Below are 12,500 nucleotides of genomic sequence, written 5' to 3'. Positions count from 1 at the left end.
GGGTCTCTACAACACTGTAAATCATGAATGTAAATTACCTTAGGCTGTCTGCAAGTGTTCAGGACACACATGATCTTGTAGCGTAGATCGTGGAGGGAATTCATGGACAGACGAGGCACAAGATCATCACCCACAACAACTGACATCACAAAGCTCTGCAATTTGCAACAATGAGTTGTAAAAATATATATCTACACAGAAAATCTGGTTCTGTGAGAAGAATGATAATCCCTATTTTTCAACAGAGATCTCCAAAACCTTAATAATATTTGTAATGAAAAACAAAACATATGAGATGGTGACATATTTTACTGCATAAGTTCCATTCTCTTACTTGAAAATATAGATGACAAAGACTAAAGCTTGAGTTGCAATTGCTCTCACTCTACTTATGGCTATGAAATGAGGTTTTAATAAATTAAAAACACATTACAAAGTTATTTTGAAGTTCTAAAGAAAAAAACTCAACCTCATAATAGAAAATAAGAATAATGAAAATGCATATATCATTAGGAATTTTGCACTATTACAGACAGAATTTTGTCTGGGGTAAGGGTTCACAAATGGTAGAAAAATCCTGTTAGTTCTTTATAGTTTAGCATGAAGAAAGTGAAATTAAACAATACCCTTGATTCATCTCATAAAGATTAAACTCATGTTAACTCATTAGCACTAGGTACATGCATTGCCCACTGTGGTGTTATCTTATGAATTTTGTCACACAAATGGCTCTACAAGTCCTAATTCACTAAGAAGTCAATTAGTATGCCTGCCTGGCCTCAAGTAAATTCCCCATTCCTTGAATTTTCAGGATAAAGCTTATTTTTCTAATACTGCTTAAGTAATTCCTGCCATTTTCATAACTGACATTACAGTTCTTATAATGTTATTAACCCGGTGGATTCTGGTGCCTTGCAGCTTCTATGTGGACCAGATTAAGATTATCTGACTGGCAATTCTCTCAGACGTGTGGTTTATAGGCCTAGCCTACACAAATGCTCATGCATAGTATCAAACTCCTTGCCTCCTCTTTAAATTGTTATTATCTCATTTTCTGCATACCCATTTTATGCGGCTTTGACTTTTTTCCACTTTGTCACTTGTTATGCTGTATCCACATGGTAATTGACTTTTTGTTGAGCAGACTCCTTATTATATCTCTGGGTGGTCTACACCTCTGTGCAATAACAATAATAATGACAATTAGTAACATGGTGTTCTTTATTATTATTATCATTATTATTACCATTATCACTACAAAGTTATTTTGAAGTTCTAAAGAAAAAAACTCAACCTCATAATAGAAAATAAGAATAATGAAAATGCATATATCATTAGGAATTTTGCACTATTACAGACAGAATTTTGTCTGGGGTAAGGGTTCACAAATGGTAGAAAAATCCTGTTAGTTCTTTATAGTTTAGCATGAAGAAAGTGAAATTAAACAATACCCTTGATTCATCTCATAAAGATTAAACTCATGTTAACTCATTAGCACTAGGTACATGCATTGCCCACTGTGGTGTTATCTTATGAATTTTGTCACACAAATGGCTCTACAAGTGCTAATTCACTAAGAAGTCAATTAGTATGCCTGCCTGGCCTCAAGTAAATTCCCCATTCCTTGAATTTTCAGGATAAAGCTTATTTTTCTAATACTGCTTAAGTAATTCCTGCCATTTTCATAACTGACATTACAGTTCTTATAATGTTATTAACCCGGTGGATTCTGGTGCCTTGCAGCTTCTATGTGGACCAGATTAAGATTATCTGACTGGCAATTCTCTCAGACGTGTGGTTTATAGGCCTAGCCTACACAAATGCTCATGCATAGTATCAAACTCCTTGCCTCCTCTTTAAATTGTTATTATCTCATTTTCTGCATACCCATTTTATGCGGCTTTGACTTTTTTCCACTTTGTCACTTGTTATGCTGTATCCACATGGTAATTGACTTTTTGTTGAGCAGACTCCTTATTATATCTCTGGGTGGTCTACACCTCTGTGCAATAACAATAATAATGACAATTAGTAACATGGTGTTCTTTATTATTATTATCATTATTATTACCATTATCACTATCATTATTATCATTATTAAATTTGAGAATACTCTGCACCACCAGTCACAGCACGCAGGAACAGAATCCTCTGCATGAAAAGAGTGTCCTACTTAGAGAAGGCACTCTTCCAAACATGGCTCATGGCTCATGGATACTACATTCTACCCTCATTTCCAAGTGAAAATCATGCAAGAGCTCATACCTAAATGTCCACTACATCTAACCTCTAACCAAAAGCTTTATGCACTCACAGTGAGATATCCCTGTCACCTACCACTTGGCAACTATATCTCAAGACAAGACATTCCCCTTACCCAGGCCTTCAGCCAAATGTTTCCTTTACCCCTTGATGACAGGTGAAGATAATTTTTTAAAAACTCTACGGTCTGGAGATCAATGGCAACACGCCAACTTTGAGCGCGGGAGTTCAGGACATCAAGCTGAATCACTGGCTTGTAGCGCTTTGGCAAGCTGCTGCGGCATACAGCCACAGATTGAGTGGTTTGTTTTGAAGCCTTATGGTGTGACCCATCAGGAAGGGGTTACCAACACATTCCTGTCACCTGCCGATCAGCCATTTATTTTCATCATGAGAAGTCCTCATCACTCAGATCCAATGGCTTAACAAAAGTAGTACCAATAAAATAAAAATCTTTCATAAAATCAAGGAAAAGGGTCACAGATCCAATCGGGTAGGACTAATACTTGACTAATTGGTGACTAAGCACTTGTAAATCTGTGTAAGCAAAATTAAAGTCACAGCAGACATTGCAAGTATGTACATGCCCTCTCAGTGGCAATGGGTTAATGCATCCATGCATCAAACAAGGAATTAAAATTTCTATTATATAGATCTCATTTATGCATACTTTGGTCAAAGATGATTTTGTCTCCCTCAGTTCCTTTACCTTTGATACTTCTCTTACACAAGATTTAGAAAACATCCATTCCAATTAATTATTATTATCTTTTTTTTTTTTCTTTTACAACACACTTGTAAGTATCACAATACTTTGACCTTGACAACCACCAACTTGAGAAGAAGGCCAATTCTCTCAAATATGGATGAAGAAAATTAAGGGAATAACCTAGAGGAAAAATAAGTATCCTGTGCATATTAACCCAAATCTTCCGGGTGGCATGAAGAGATGACGGCACCTTACTGGCCAATGTTCCAGCCGTCATGATAGATGACAGCACCCTTGCTTCCGGGCGTCATGAGTGATGATGGTCTCAGTTTCACGTTTTTTTTTTTTCGGGACTTTCCATTCCCACGGAACTGATGGTGATGGTTCTTGAGTTCCCTTTCCCCCCATGCCCCCATCCTCCCTCCCAGTTCCCCCCAGTCCCCCCCATCCCCACCTTCCACCCCCCCCCCCTCTTCCCCCTATCTTGTGCTGGAAATAATACAAATGAGGTCTGCTAAAAAGGTGATGGTGACGAGGTGATATATAAAAACTTATCTGATGACTCAAATCATTCTCAGCCACACTAAAATTTATTCTTTCGTGTTTTACCTTTGTTCGCAAATTTTTATAAAAGAAAACATTGAATCTAAGGACTTCCCTACTCACCTTTCAATAACGTTTTACATTTCTATTCATTTTTGGAGAATACATGCTAATGAGGCTCTATATTGTTACATAATCATAATCATAAAAACGTATAAAGACTATTATGTAAGACAAATACATGAACAATGTTACTAAGTCATTTTTGCTATCTTCACAAACGAAGTCAGCTACGGAGGTGACGGAGATTCGATCTTGAGGAGATCCCTCATTGCTCCTCCCCCATAACAAGCATTCTTCTGGAAACGAGGCCGGATGCAATTATACAAACGAAGCCGGCTAAAAATCTGACGGTGACGAGGTGACCTATGACCTTACCTTTTGACTAAAATCACTGTTAGCCAGACCTCTGTTCCTTGAACATGCCTCGTATTATCACAGTATCTTGCACTCGTGCTTCTTGCTATTCTGCTGGCCGACCATCTGGCCGCAGAAGCGATTTATTAGCGCCCACTGCCTTGAAGGGAGCACACGCCCGTGAAGGCTTCATCTCTTTCACGGACGTGGGTGAGCCTCAGCCATCAACATCCCGCGAACCCGTCGTCGCTCCAGTGCCTGCCGTTCCCCTGCTTGGAGACTCCGACTGGGAGGACGAGGAAGAAGTGGACGAGGATCAGGTAGACGATCCCGACTACTTCGACGACGGGGACGATGCAGATAGTGACTACACCTATGATGAATTGGACCGGGACGAAGTCACTCTTGACTACGTCTCTGCCCACGACACCTCCATCGACTCCGATGAGCCCTTGTTGGAGTATGCCCGCCGACAGGCCGCCCGCAACGCCCCTGGGTCGAAGGGATGGAAAGGTTGGTACAAGGAGGAGAACGTGCCGTGTCGCCACGGCTTTTGCGTTACTCCAGGCCTGAAGGAGGAACTGGGACTTGAGGAGGACTCAACGCCCAAGGAGATCCTGGACTGTTTCTTCCCCCCTGACCTTTGGCAGACATTGGGGACCCAGACGAATTTGTACGCTCAGCAGCAACCGCCTAACCAATCGTCGCATATGAAGGCCTGGGAAGACAGCACAGCAGAGGAGCTGCAGAAGTACATAGGTCTTCGTCTGCTAATGGGTGTACAGCCCCAACCGTCTTACAGGCATTATTGGTCAGATAATCCCCTTGTAAACAGTCCTATTTTCCGCCAGACTATGACGAGGGATCGATATGACTTATTGACGGCGAACCTCCACTTCAGCGACAATGAAGATCCGTCAGCAGCAGACGACAGGTTGTGGAAACTGAGGCCTGTAATGGACACGCTGCAAAGGACCTTCAAGGAAGTCTTCACTCTGGAGGAGAAGATAGCCGTCAACGAGTCACTGTGGGCTTACAGGGGACGTCATCATGCTGTCCAGTACAACCCGTCCAAAAGAGCCAGGTTTGGCATGAAGGTATACAAATTGTGTTCAAGTGACGGGAAGGCAGCAGGGTATACATCGGCTTTCCGAGTACATATGGGGCAAGACCGAAGTGACGTTCCCGCAAGCATGAAAGCAGTGGTAGACTTCATGCATGAAGCAGGTCTTTTCGAAAAGGGATACCAGTTGTACCTTGACAACTGGTACTCCTCGCCCACCCTCTTCCACTACCTACAGTCCCAGAAGACAGAGACCTTTCGGAACTGTAAGGCTAAACAGGAAATTCATGCCAAAGGACCTATCAGTGAAGAGGAAGGGCGAAGTTGACATCAGGACCTCGAGGGCAGGGATGTTGGCAATGTCATGGTTTGACAAGAAGCAGGTCAACATCCTGTCTACCATCCACAGGGGAGATGAGATGGTCAACCTCCCACCCAATAGAAGAGGGGAGATCAGAAGAAAACCGCTGAGTGTTGTCGACTACAACAAAGGAATGAAAGGGGTGGACATAAGCGACCAGCTTGCTCAGTCATATCCAGCGGCTAGAAAAACAAATAAATGGTATGTAAAATTGTTCTATAACCTGCTGGATATGGCAATCATAAATGCACATGCAGTGCATAAGTTGTTAGGAGGAAAGATGACACAACTGGAATTCCGCCTCCAGCTTATAGCTGAGTTGCTGCAGCGGCCGATGGGGATGAAGGTGAGGAGGCGAAGGAGCATGACACCTCAGTGAGCGGCAACACCATCGCAATCTCCCCGGTCACCTTCCCAGCCCCGCTCCAACAATATGACACACACAATTGAAGAGAATGAAGGTGGGAAGTATCGGCGCAACAAATTCTGCCGACAGACGAAAGGAAAAAGGACCATGTCTCGCTTCATTTGTCAGCTCTGCGATGTCGCACTATGTCCTACATGCTTTACAAAATATCATATAACTTGAAAACAAAAATAAAAATTTGATGTAAAACTTTGTTTCTGTCAACCAAACCTCGCATCCTCATCATTGAACATGATATAAAACCATAATACAAAAGCTGTGTATTCCCCTATAATATCTGATATGGACAGTATGGAGAAAGGATAATATAATAAAACAGTAAAAAAGATGAGAAATTGAATACATTTTCCAATATAAGGTCGCAAAAAACTATTTCTTCTCGATTTTATACATACAGTTTTCATCAATCTTAGTAAAACCAAGAAGCATTGGAGTAATCCCGCGCTATGTGTGTGTAGCCCATACCCCACCCCACGGGATAAGTCCCCCGAATATGAGTTTAGGCCTACGCGGTAGCCTCCCGGAAATGCCCGTAGAGCCAGGGATCACCGACCCGGAGGATTTGGGTTAAGAGTATTAGTATGCATGTTTAAACTTTTAAGTTAATTTTGACTATATTTTTTTTTTGTTAGGTACACCTACCACTTATTCACTACTATGTACAGAGGAGTAACAGTTCATAGGGAGCATTTGCCGTGGCTCAGTTGTATCAAATGAACCCTACTGAGGTTTTCCATGCCTGTCAGAAAGACATACACAAGAACAAAGAAGCATTGTGAGTTGTAAACATCCTCCTAACTACTGTATATACAAGAACCTGAAATACTACACACAAGGAGAGAAGAGAGAAGAGAAAAGAGAGAAGAGAGAGAGAGGATAAAGAGAGGAGAAAAAGAGAGATGTGTGAGAAGAACAAGAGAATTGCAGGAAGTGAGAGAGAAAAAAAGGAAAATTGCAAAAAAATGTAAGACAAAGATTAAACAATAAAGAAGAGAGAAAAAAAGAAGAGAGGTAAAGAGAACTGTGGGAACAAAAATAAAACAGAAAGAGAAGAAAAGAAAGGAAAAAAGTAAATAAATAATAATCATCACCACAGTCATCATCTACAAAAGAGCTTAATTTCTTCCCCACAACACAGCATTTTACCTGAGTGGCCAGGGCAAATTCCTTTGAGCATAGCCCACCTGGCGGAGAGAAGGCAAAGCACTTGAGGTTGGGAAACTGTGGTCGCATAAGAGCTGCCAAGACTACTGCTGTGCCAGCACCCAAGCTATGGCCTGCAAACACAATAGATATATATATAAGGGTTTAACCCATTTCCCCCATAAGTAGTGTGTAAAGTCCTCCCCAGCAAAATTGTAGTTACAATGACATTACCCACAAAAAGTCTAAGGAATTTGCAAGTGGTTGGGTGTCTGTCCACATTCCAAGTCTGCCACACTACCAAATGCTAAGATTTTATTATATTGGTACTTGGCAAATCTTCTTGATACTCCCACCACTACAAATTGACATACACTAGAGTTCCATAAGACATGACAGACACAGCATGCTAGACTGACCACAATCTGTGGTGCTGGGAACTTGAGGGCAAGTTGCCAAATACCAATATTATGTCATCTGAGGACTTGCATGGGTGGTAACCATGGAAAGTTGGTAGACACACAACCATCCAATGGATTCCTCACCTTTCTGCTGGGACTGTATTCTTATTATCATCATTATCATTATATTTATTATAATTATTATTATCATTATTGTGATTATGATCATAATTATTATTATCATTATTATGATTATGATCATCATTATAACTATTATTATCATTATCATTATTATGATCATATTATCATCACTATCAAAATTACTATTACTATCATTACTTTTATTATAATAACAACAATAATAGTGAATAAAATAGCAAAAGCAAGCTACAGAAGGCTAATTCTACATAATGTATCAAACACTACAATCACTCACCACTAAACCACTGAACAATCAAAACCCAAGAAATGAGTATAAGAGAAACAAGAAAATCTACCTGTGATGACAACCCCATACCCAGGACGCGATGCCAAGCCTTCCCTCAGTGCCCTCGTCTCCTCTAGTTTGCGTTGAACAAACTTGGCAGCATGAACCATTCCCTTGTGAGCCAGGCAACCCTCTGGAAGCCCTGCACCCTCCACCTGTAGGAACAAAAATAAATCATTGATGTGCTTTCCCCTGTGAACACAAATGGGATCTACTTCTGTCACTGTCTATGTGGACTAAACTATCTATTCTTTCCTTAGTAAATATGATTACTCAAATGGCTCAATGGGTTAACATGGCCAAGTACTGACTCAGTGTTCAGGGGTTCAAGCTTCTCTGATGTCATGGGTGGCTAGGGCCACAACTATTCTTAACACACATAGGGAGGTAGTGACCTACAGAACCTACAAGTAAAGGCTGTGCATCAGTCAGCATATGCCTACCTTATCATCTTAATAGTGAATTTAGGTCACGGCAATGATGTCATATGTTCTTGCCATGGGGAATTTTGGCCACACTATAGATGGTATATATTCTTACCATAAAAGCTATTCCACAGATGGTATGTATTCTTGTCAGAATGAATACATGCTGTGCCACAGAAAACGTGCATGCTGGCTACGGTGAATTAAGCTACACAACAAATGGTATGTATTTTTGCCATGGTGAATTAAGGCCATGTCATGGATGGCATGTATTCTTCCTATGGAGAATGAATGCATAGTTCTTCTTTAGTTGAATATTCAACATGAACATAATTTATCAGAAAATTTGATCTATAGATTGGATTAATATGTCTGGTCACATGTCATACCCTCATTACTTACAATACAGCATAAAAATGGATGACTTGATACTTATTGTATCAGTGTCACTCTAATTATCCATTACAGAAATAACTTCTTTGAATCCTCTGGTGAAGATGGTTCATGTGACATGTATGAGATATAGCCAAATAAACTTGGCCAAATACTTAATAGCAGCAGCAGCTCCAGGCATGCTTATAATGACAGCAATGCAACATATCTGGCCTTGCCAACTTTATGTGACAGATGAAGGGGAATTTTATATATTTCCTGGGATAAGAAGATGCTCCTTGTATCTATGGTTGCTTCCAGCTGCACTACATGTTGTATCTGTGTATAGATCCTGCCATATTCAGTCTAAAAATATAACAAATGCCTTGGTTTCACTTCCAATGAAACAAAATTACTTTTATTCAAGTAGTATTTGTCAGTAATTAAGTGTAATACCATACTGGTATAACCAATCAAATGCTTATGTAAACATAAGGGATATCACTGAATAAATGACCCTAGCAGTCTAAGCCATTTATAGGTGTGACAAGCAAATAAGGGTCTGCATCTGCATTTAAACAAACCTTGCCACAGGCCCAGACAGCTCACCAACTCCTATTTACTTGTTTAACACCATAGGACTGGGTACATATATTCTTTAACCACCAAAGATTCTGTTACAAAGCACACCTGATCTAAATTTTTAACCTATTCCTTGAAATTTTGGAATATAAAGTCCTTTTTTTTGTTACTATTATCATCGTTAATAATACTATCATTAATGTAAGTATCCTTACTCTTATTAAAACTTTATTAAACCAGTGCTATCTGGAAAATGTGGTATTCACTGTAGTATTGTTTTATGAAGTGTGTCTACACATAGATGGTTCCACAAGCGCTTAGCCATCAAGTCTTCAATTAGTTGACATCAATGACTTCACTGATTTCCTTGAGCTTTCAAGAAATTGTTTTTATTACTAATGGTATTAATATTAATTATTATAATGCTATTGACATTGCTACCAGCAATATAAGATAAAAGAAAATACATATAAAAATCAAGGAAAAGGGAAAACAGGTGAAAGACAAGTAATAAACTAAATTCATAGTGAGCACTGGACATACATACATGGCAGTACCTTCTCTTTCAAATGTTCAAGAAACAAGATAAATGGGAGAGACCAAATAGGCCAAGTAATTGACTCTTTAGTGACAAAGTGCTTCTAGAGCCACCTGTGTAAACAAAATTAACCCCTACGATCCCGATGATGTGAAACGCAAAAAAAAAAAAAAATAATAATAATAATAATAAAATAAATGAATGAATAAATAAATAAAATTGCTTATCCAGAAAAAGAGAAAATAATACTGCAAATGGGAGGCATGAAGTCTTGTCATAGCATGAGTTTTCGTGTGCACCAGGTCTACAAAGCACACACCCATCAGAGTAGCTATTCATGTTAGCCTAATGTTTGGATTTTAGGCCATGTGCGGGCAGTGAAGCATCTGGATCCAAGTGGTTATTAAAACTAGAACACTGCCAACAGTGCATATATGCATGTGTTCTTAGAATCAATGGGCCAAAGACTAATGGTATGAAGTCCAAAAGACTAGACTATGATTCAACTTAATATTAGCACAATTTAGAACAAAACAGATGAGAAAGAGAGTGGGAAGGAGAGATTCCATGAAAAGGAAATAGAGGGAGAGAGAGAGGGAGCTATGTTGATAAACTTACTTCTGTGCACTGGCACGTTAGGTCTGTAATAGCATCCTGAAGAGACAATGTCCCCCTGATGGCCACCACAACATGCTCTGTTTCATCGTCAATGGCAACGAAAAATGGAACCTACAAAAAATACATAGCAATTATAGGTAACAAAATCAGTGCAAAACCAATACCATGAAATACTCTCATATGGTCTTACACAGAGAAAAACAAACAAAAATTGAAAAAACATACTTCATAAATTTTATTATGGAATGTGATGTATGAAATGCTTTCTTGATCCAGTCCTGTTATAGCTTTCAGTGCAGCTGTATTACATAGGCAACAGTTGTCTTTTGCATCTAGGGATGGGTCCGCCCTGTAATACAAATAACAAGATCATTTAGGAGATTCCTCTTTACTTAGACTTGTGCATAAAAAAGAAAATGTTAAAATGCATTACATATTCATATATCACTAGAAATATAATCTAAATAAAAATACACAAATAAATAAATGCAGAAACATACATATATGTACTCACACCTGCACACACCTAACACATGGCATGCATTACCTCTTTTGATCCAAAATGTTCCCCTAATCCATCCTTCCTTCTCCCTTTATACTTGAGCAACACTCATATCAAAAGCAACAATCCTCAGACACACCTGCAGTTTGCACAGCAGTGTAGATGCTTCCAGAGGGAACAACAAGCCTGACAGAAACGGCCATACACAAACCATGGCCATCCATAGGAAGCCAAGGCAAACTTCATGAAGTGATAAGCACTGCCCACTTTCATCCATTCTGGCCGAGGGGATTGCTGGTGGGGTAATGCACCTTCACTCTGCAGGGCACCTGTTGGTTGAAATAACCTTTCCTTCTTACACTTCAAAGATGAAATTTCAGGAGTCCTTTTCTTTATATAGCTATTACATTCTTCTTGCTAGTTACACACAACCAGTCATGCCTTACCAATGCTTGCTGTGGAGGAGCGACTTAGAGGCAGGTGAAGGTTATTTTTCCTAATGGCTTCCTCTTGGCGTTCTTCTTGCTTCCTCTTGAGACGCAGGAGCACCAGGGCTGCAGCCACATCTGAGGCCACAAGGTCACTCTCTTCAAACAGTGAGGCAAATACATCTGGAAAGAAAGGGAAGGGGCTTATCATGACTGGTGTTCTCTCTCTGGTCTTGAGGACTCCTCTACCATTGAAAATCATTAGTCCTCCATTCTATGGGTAGGAAATACCAGTATTTCTGATAATATAGAAGGATTCAGTAACAGCACATCTAAATTCTGTCCTCTAAGTTGGCCATACCTGCAACATTCTTGAAGGCTTCTGAGCTATTCTCATCTCTAGATGTCAAGCAACACAGGAATCGACAGCGTTTCTCCCACAACTGGATGTAGTGAGTTCTGATGGTAGAAATAGGCCCCCCCAAAGAAAAAGATACTAAGAGCTATATTTCAAGATGCATTTATTAGTATATGCAACTCCTCCTTGTGATATTAAGACTCCAAAAATTAAATTTTCATAGCAGATAAAACCATAAAATTACCAAAGATTATATGAACTACAGATATTCTAATTTGAAGCAATCCAAATTATACTGTATATTCAAAATTCAAAGCAAAGTAAAAGTCTAAAACAAAAATGAGCAACACAATACAATTATATGTCTCATTATCACATCTACGTTACCATCACAGAAAGCAAAAATATTAGGAACAATAATAGTAACTACAATAATGCTATTTTGATAATGATTTAACAAATGATAATGTTATTCATAATTACAATAACAATTGGGATAATGACAATGATAGTGATAATAATAATGAAAATGATAATCATAAAATAAATAACAACAAAACAACAACAACAACAACAACAATAATAATAATAATAATAACAATAAATAAATAATAACAACAACAACAAAAATAATAATAACAATAACAATAATAATGATAATAAGGATGATGATAGTAATAATAATAATAATAATAATAATAATAATAATAATAATAATAATAATAACAATAATAATAATAATAATAATAATAAACAATATTAACAACAATAATAAAAATAGCAACAAGAATAACAATAACATTAACCATAACAATAAAAATAAAAATAAAAATTAAAAATAAATAAATAAATAAATAAATAATA

General features: G+C 38.6%; 1 protein-coding gene across 4 annotated transcripts in view; it reads right to left on the bottom strand.

Annotated features, from left to right (window-relative positions):
* Positions 1-12,500, bottom strand: part of LOC125025928 (diacylglycerol lipase-beta-like) — a 36,961-nt gene that overhangs the window by 17,160 nt on the left and 7,301 nt on the right. For all 4 annotated transcript variants that reach the window (XM_047614266.1, XM_047614267.1, XM_047614269.1 and 1 more), the window contains exons 5-12: positions 11,640-11,737; positions 11,297-11,461; positions 10,990-11,179; positions 10,574-10,697; positions 10,349-10,459; positions 7,824-7,968; positions 6,929-7,059; positions 39-155 (exon numbers count right to left, since the gene is read on the bottom strand). In XM_047614266.1, coding sequence (XP_047470222.1) covers positions 39-155; positions 6,929-7,059; positions 7,824-7,968; positions 10,349-10,459; positions 10,574-10,697; positions 10,990-11,179; positions 11,297-11,461; positions 11,640-11,737 — 1,081 coding nt within the window. The remainder of the gene's footprint in view (positions 1-38; positions 156-6,928; positions 7,060-7,823; positions 7,969-10,348; positions 10,460-10,573; positions 10,698-10,989; positions 11,180-11,296; positions 11,462-11,639; positions 11,738-12,500) is intronic.

Source organism: Penaeus chinensis, chromosome 5 (assembly GCF_019202785.1).
Source record: "Penaeus chinensis breed Huanghai No. 1 chromosome 5, ASM1920278v2, whole genome shotgun sequence".
Taxonomy (NCBI): domain Eukaryota; kingdom Metazoa; phylum Arthropoda; class Malacostraca; order Decapoda; family Penaeidae; genus Penaeus; species Penaeus chinensis.
The sequence above is the reverse complement of the archived record's forward strand: the minus strand, read 5'-3'. Positions and strand labels throughout refer to the sequence as shown.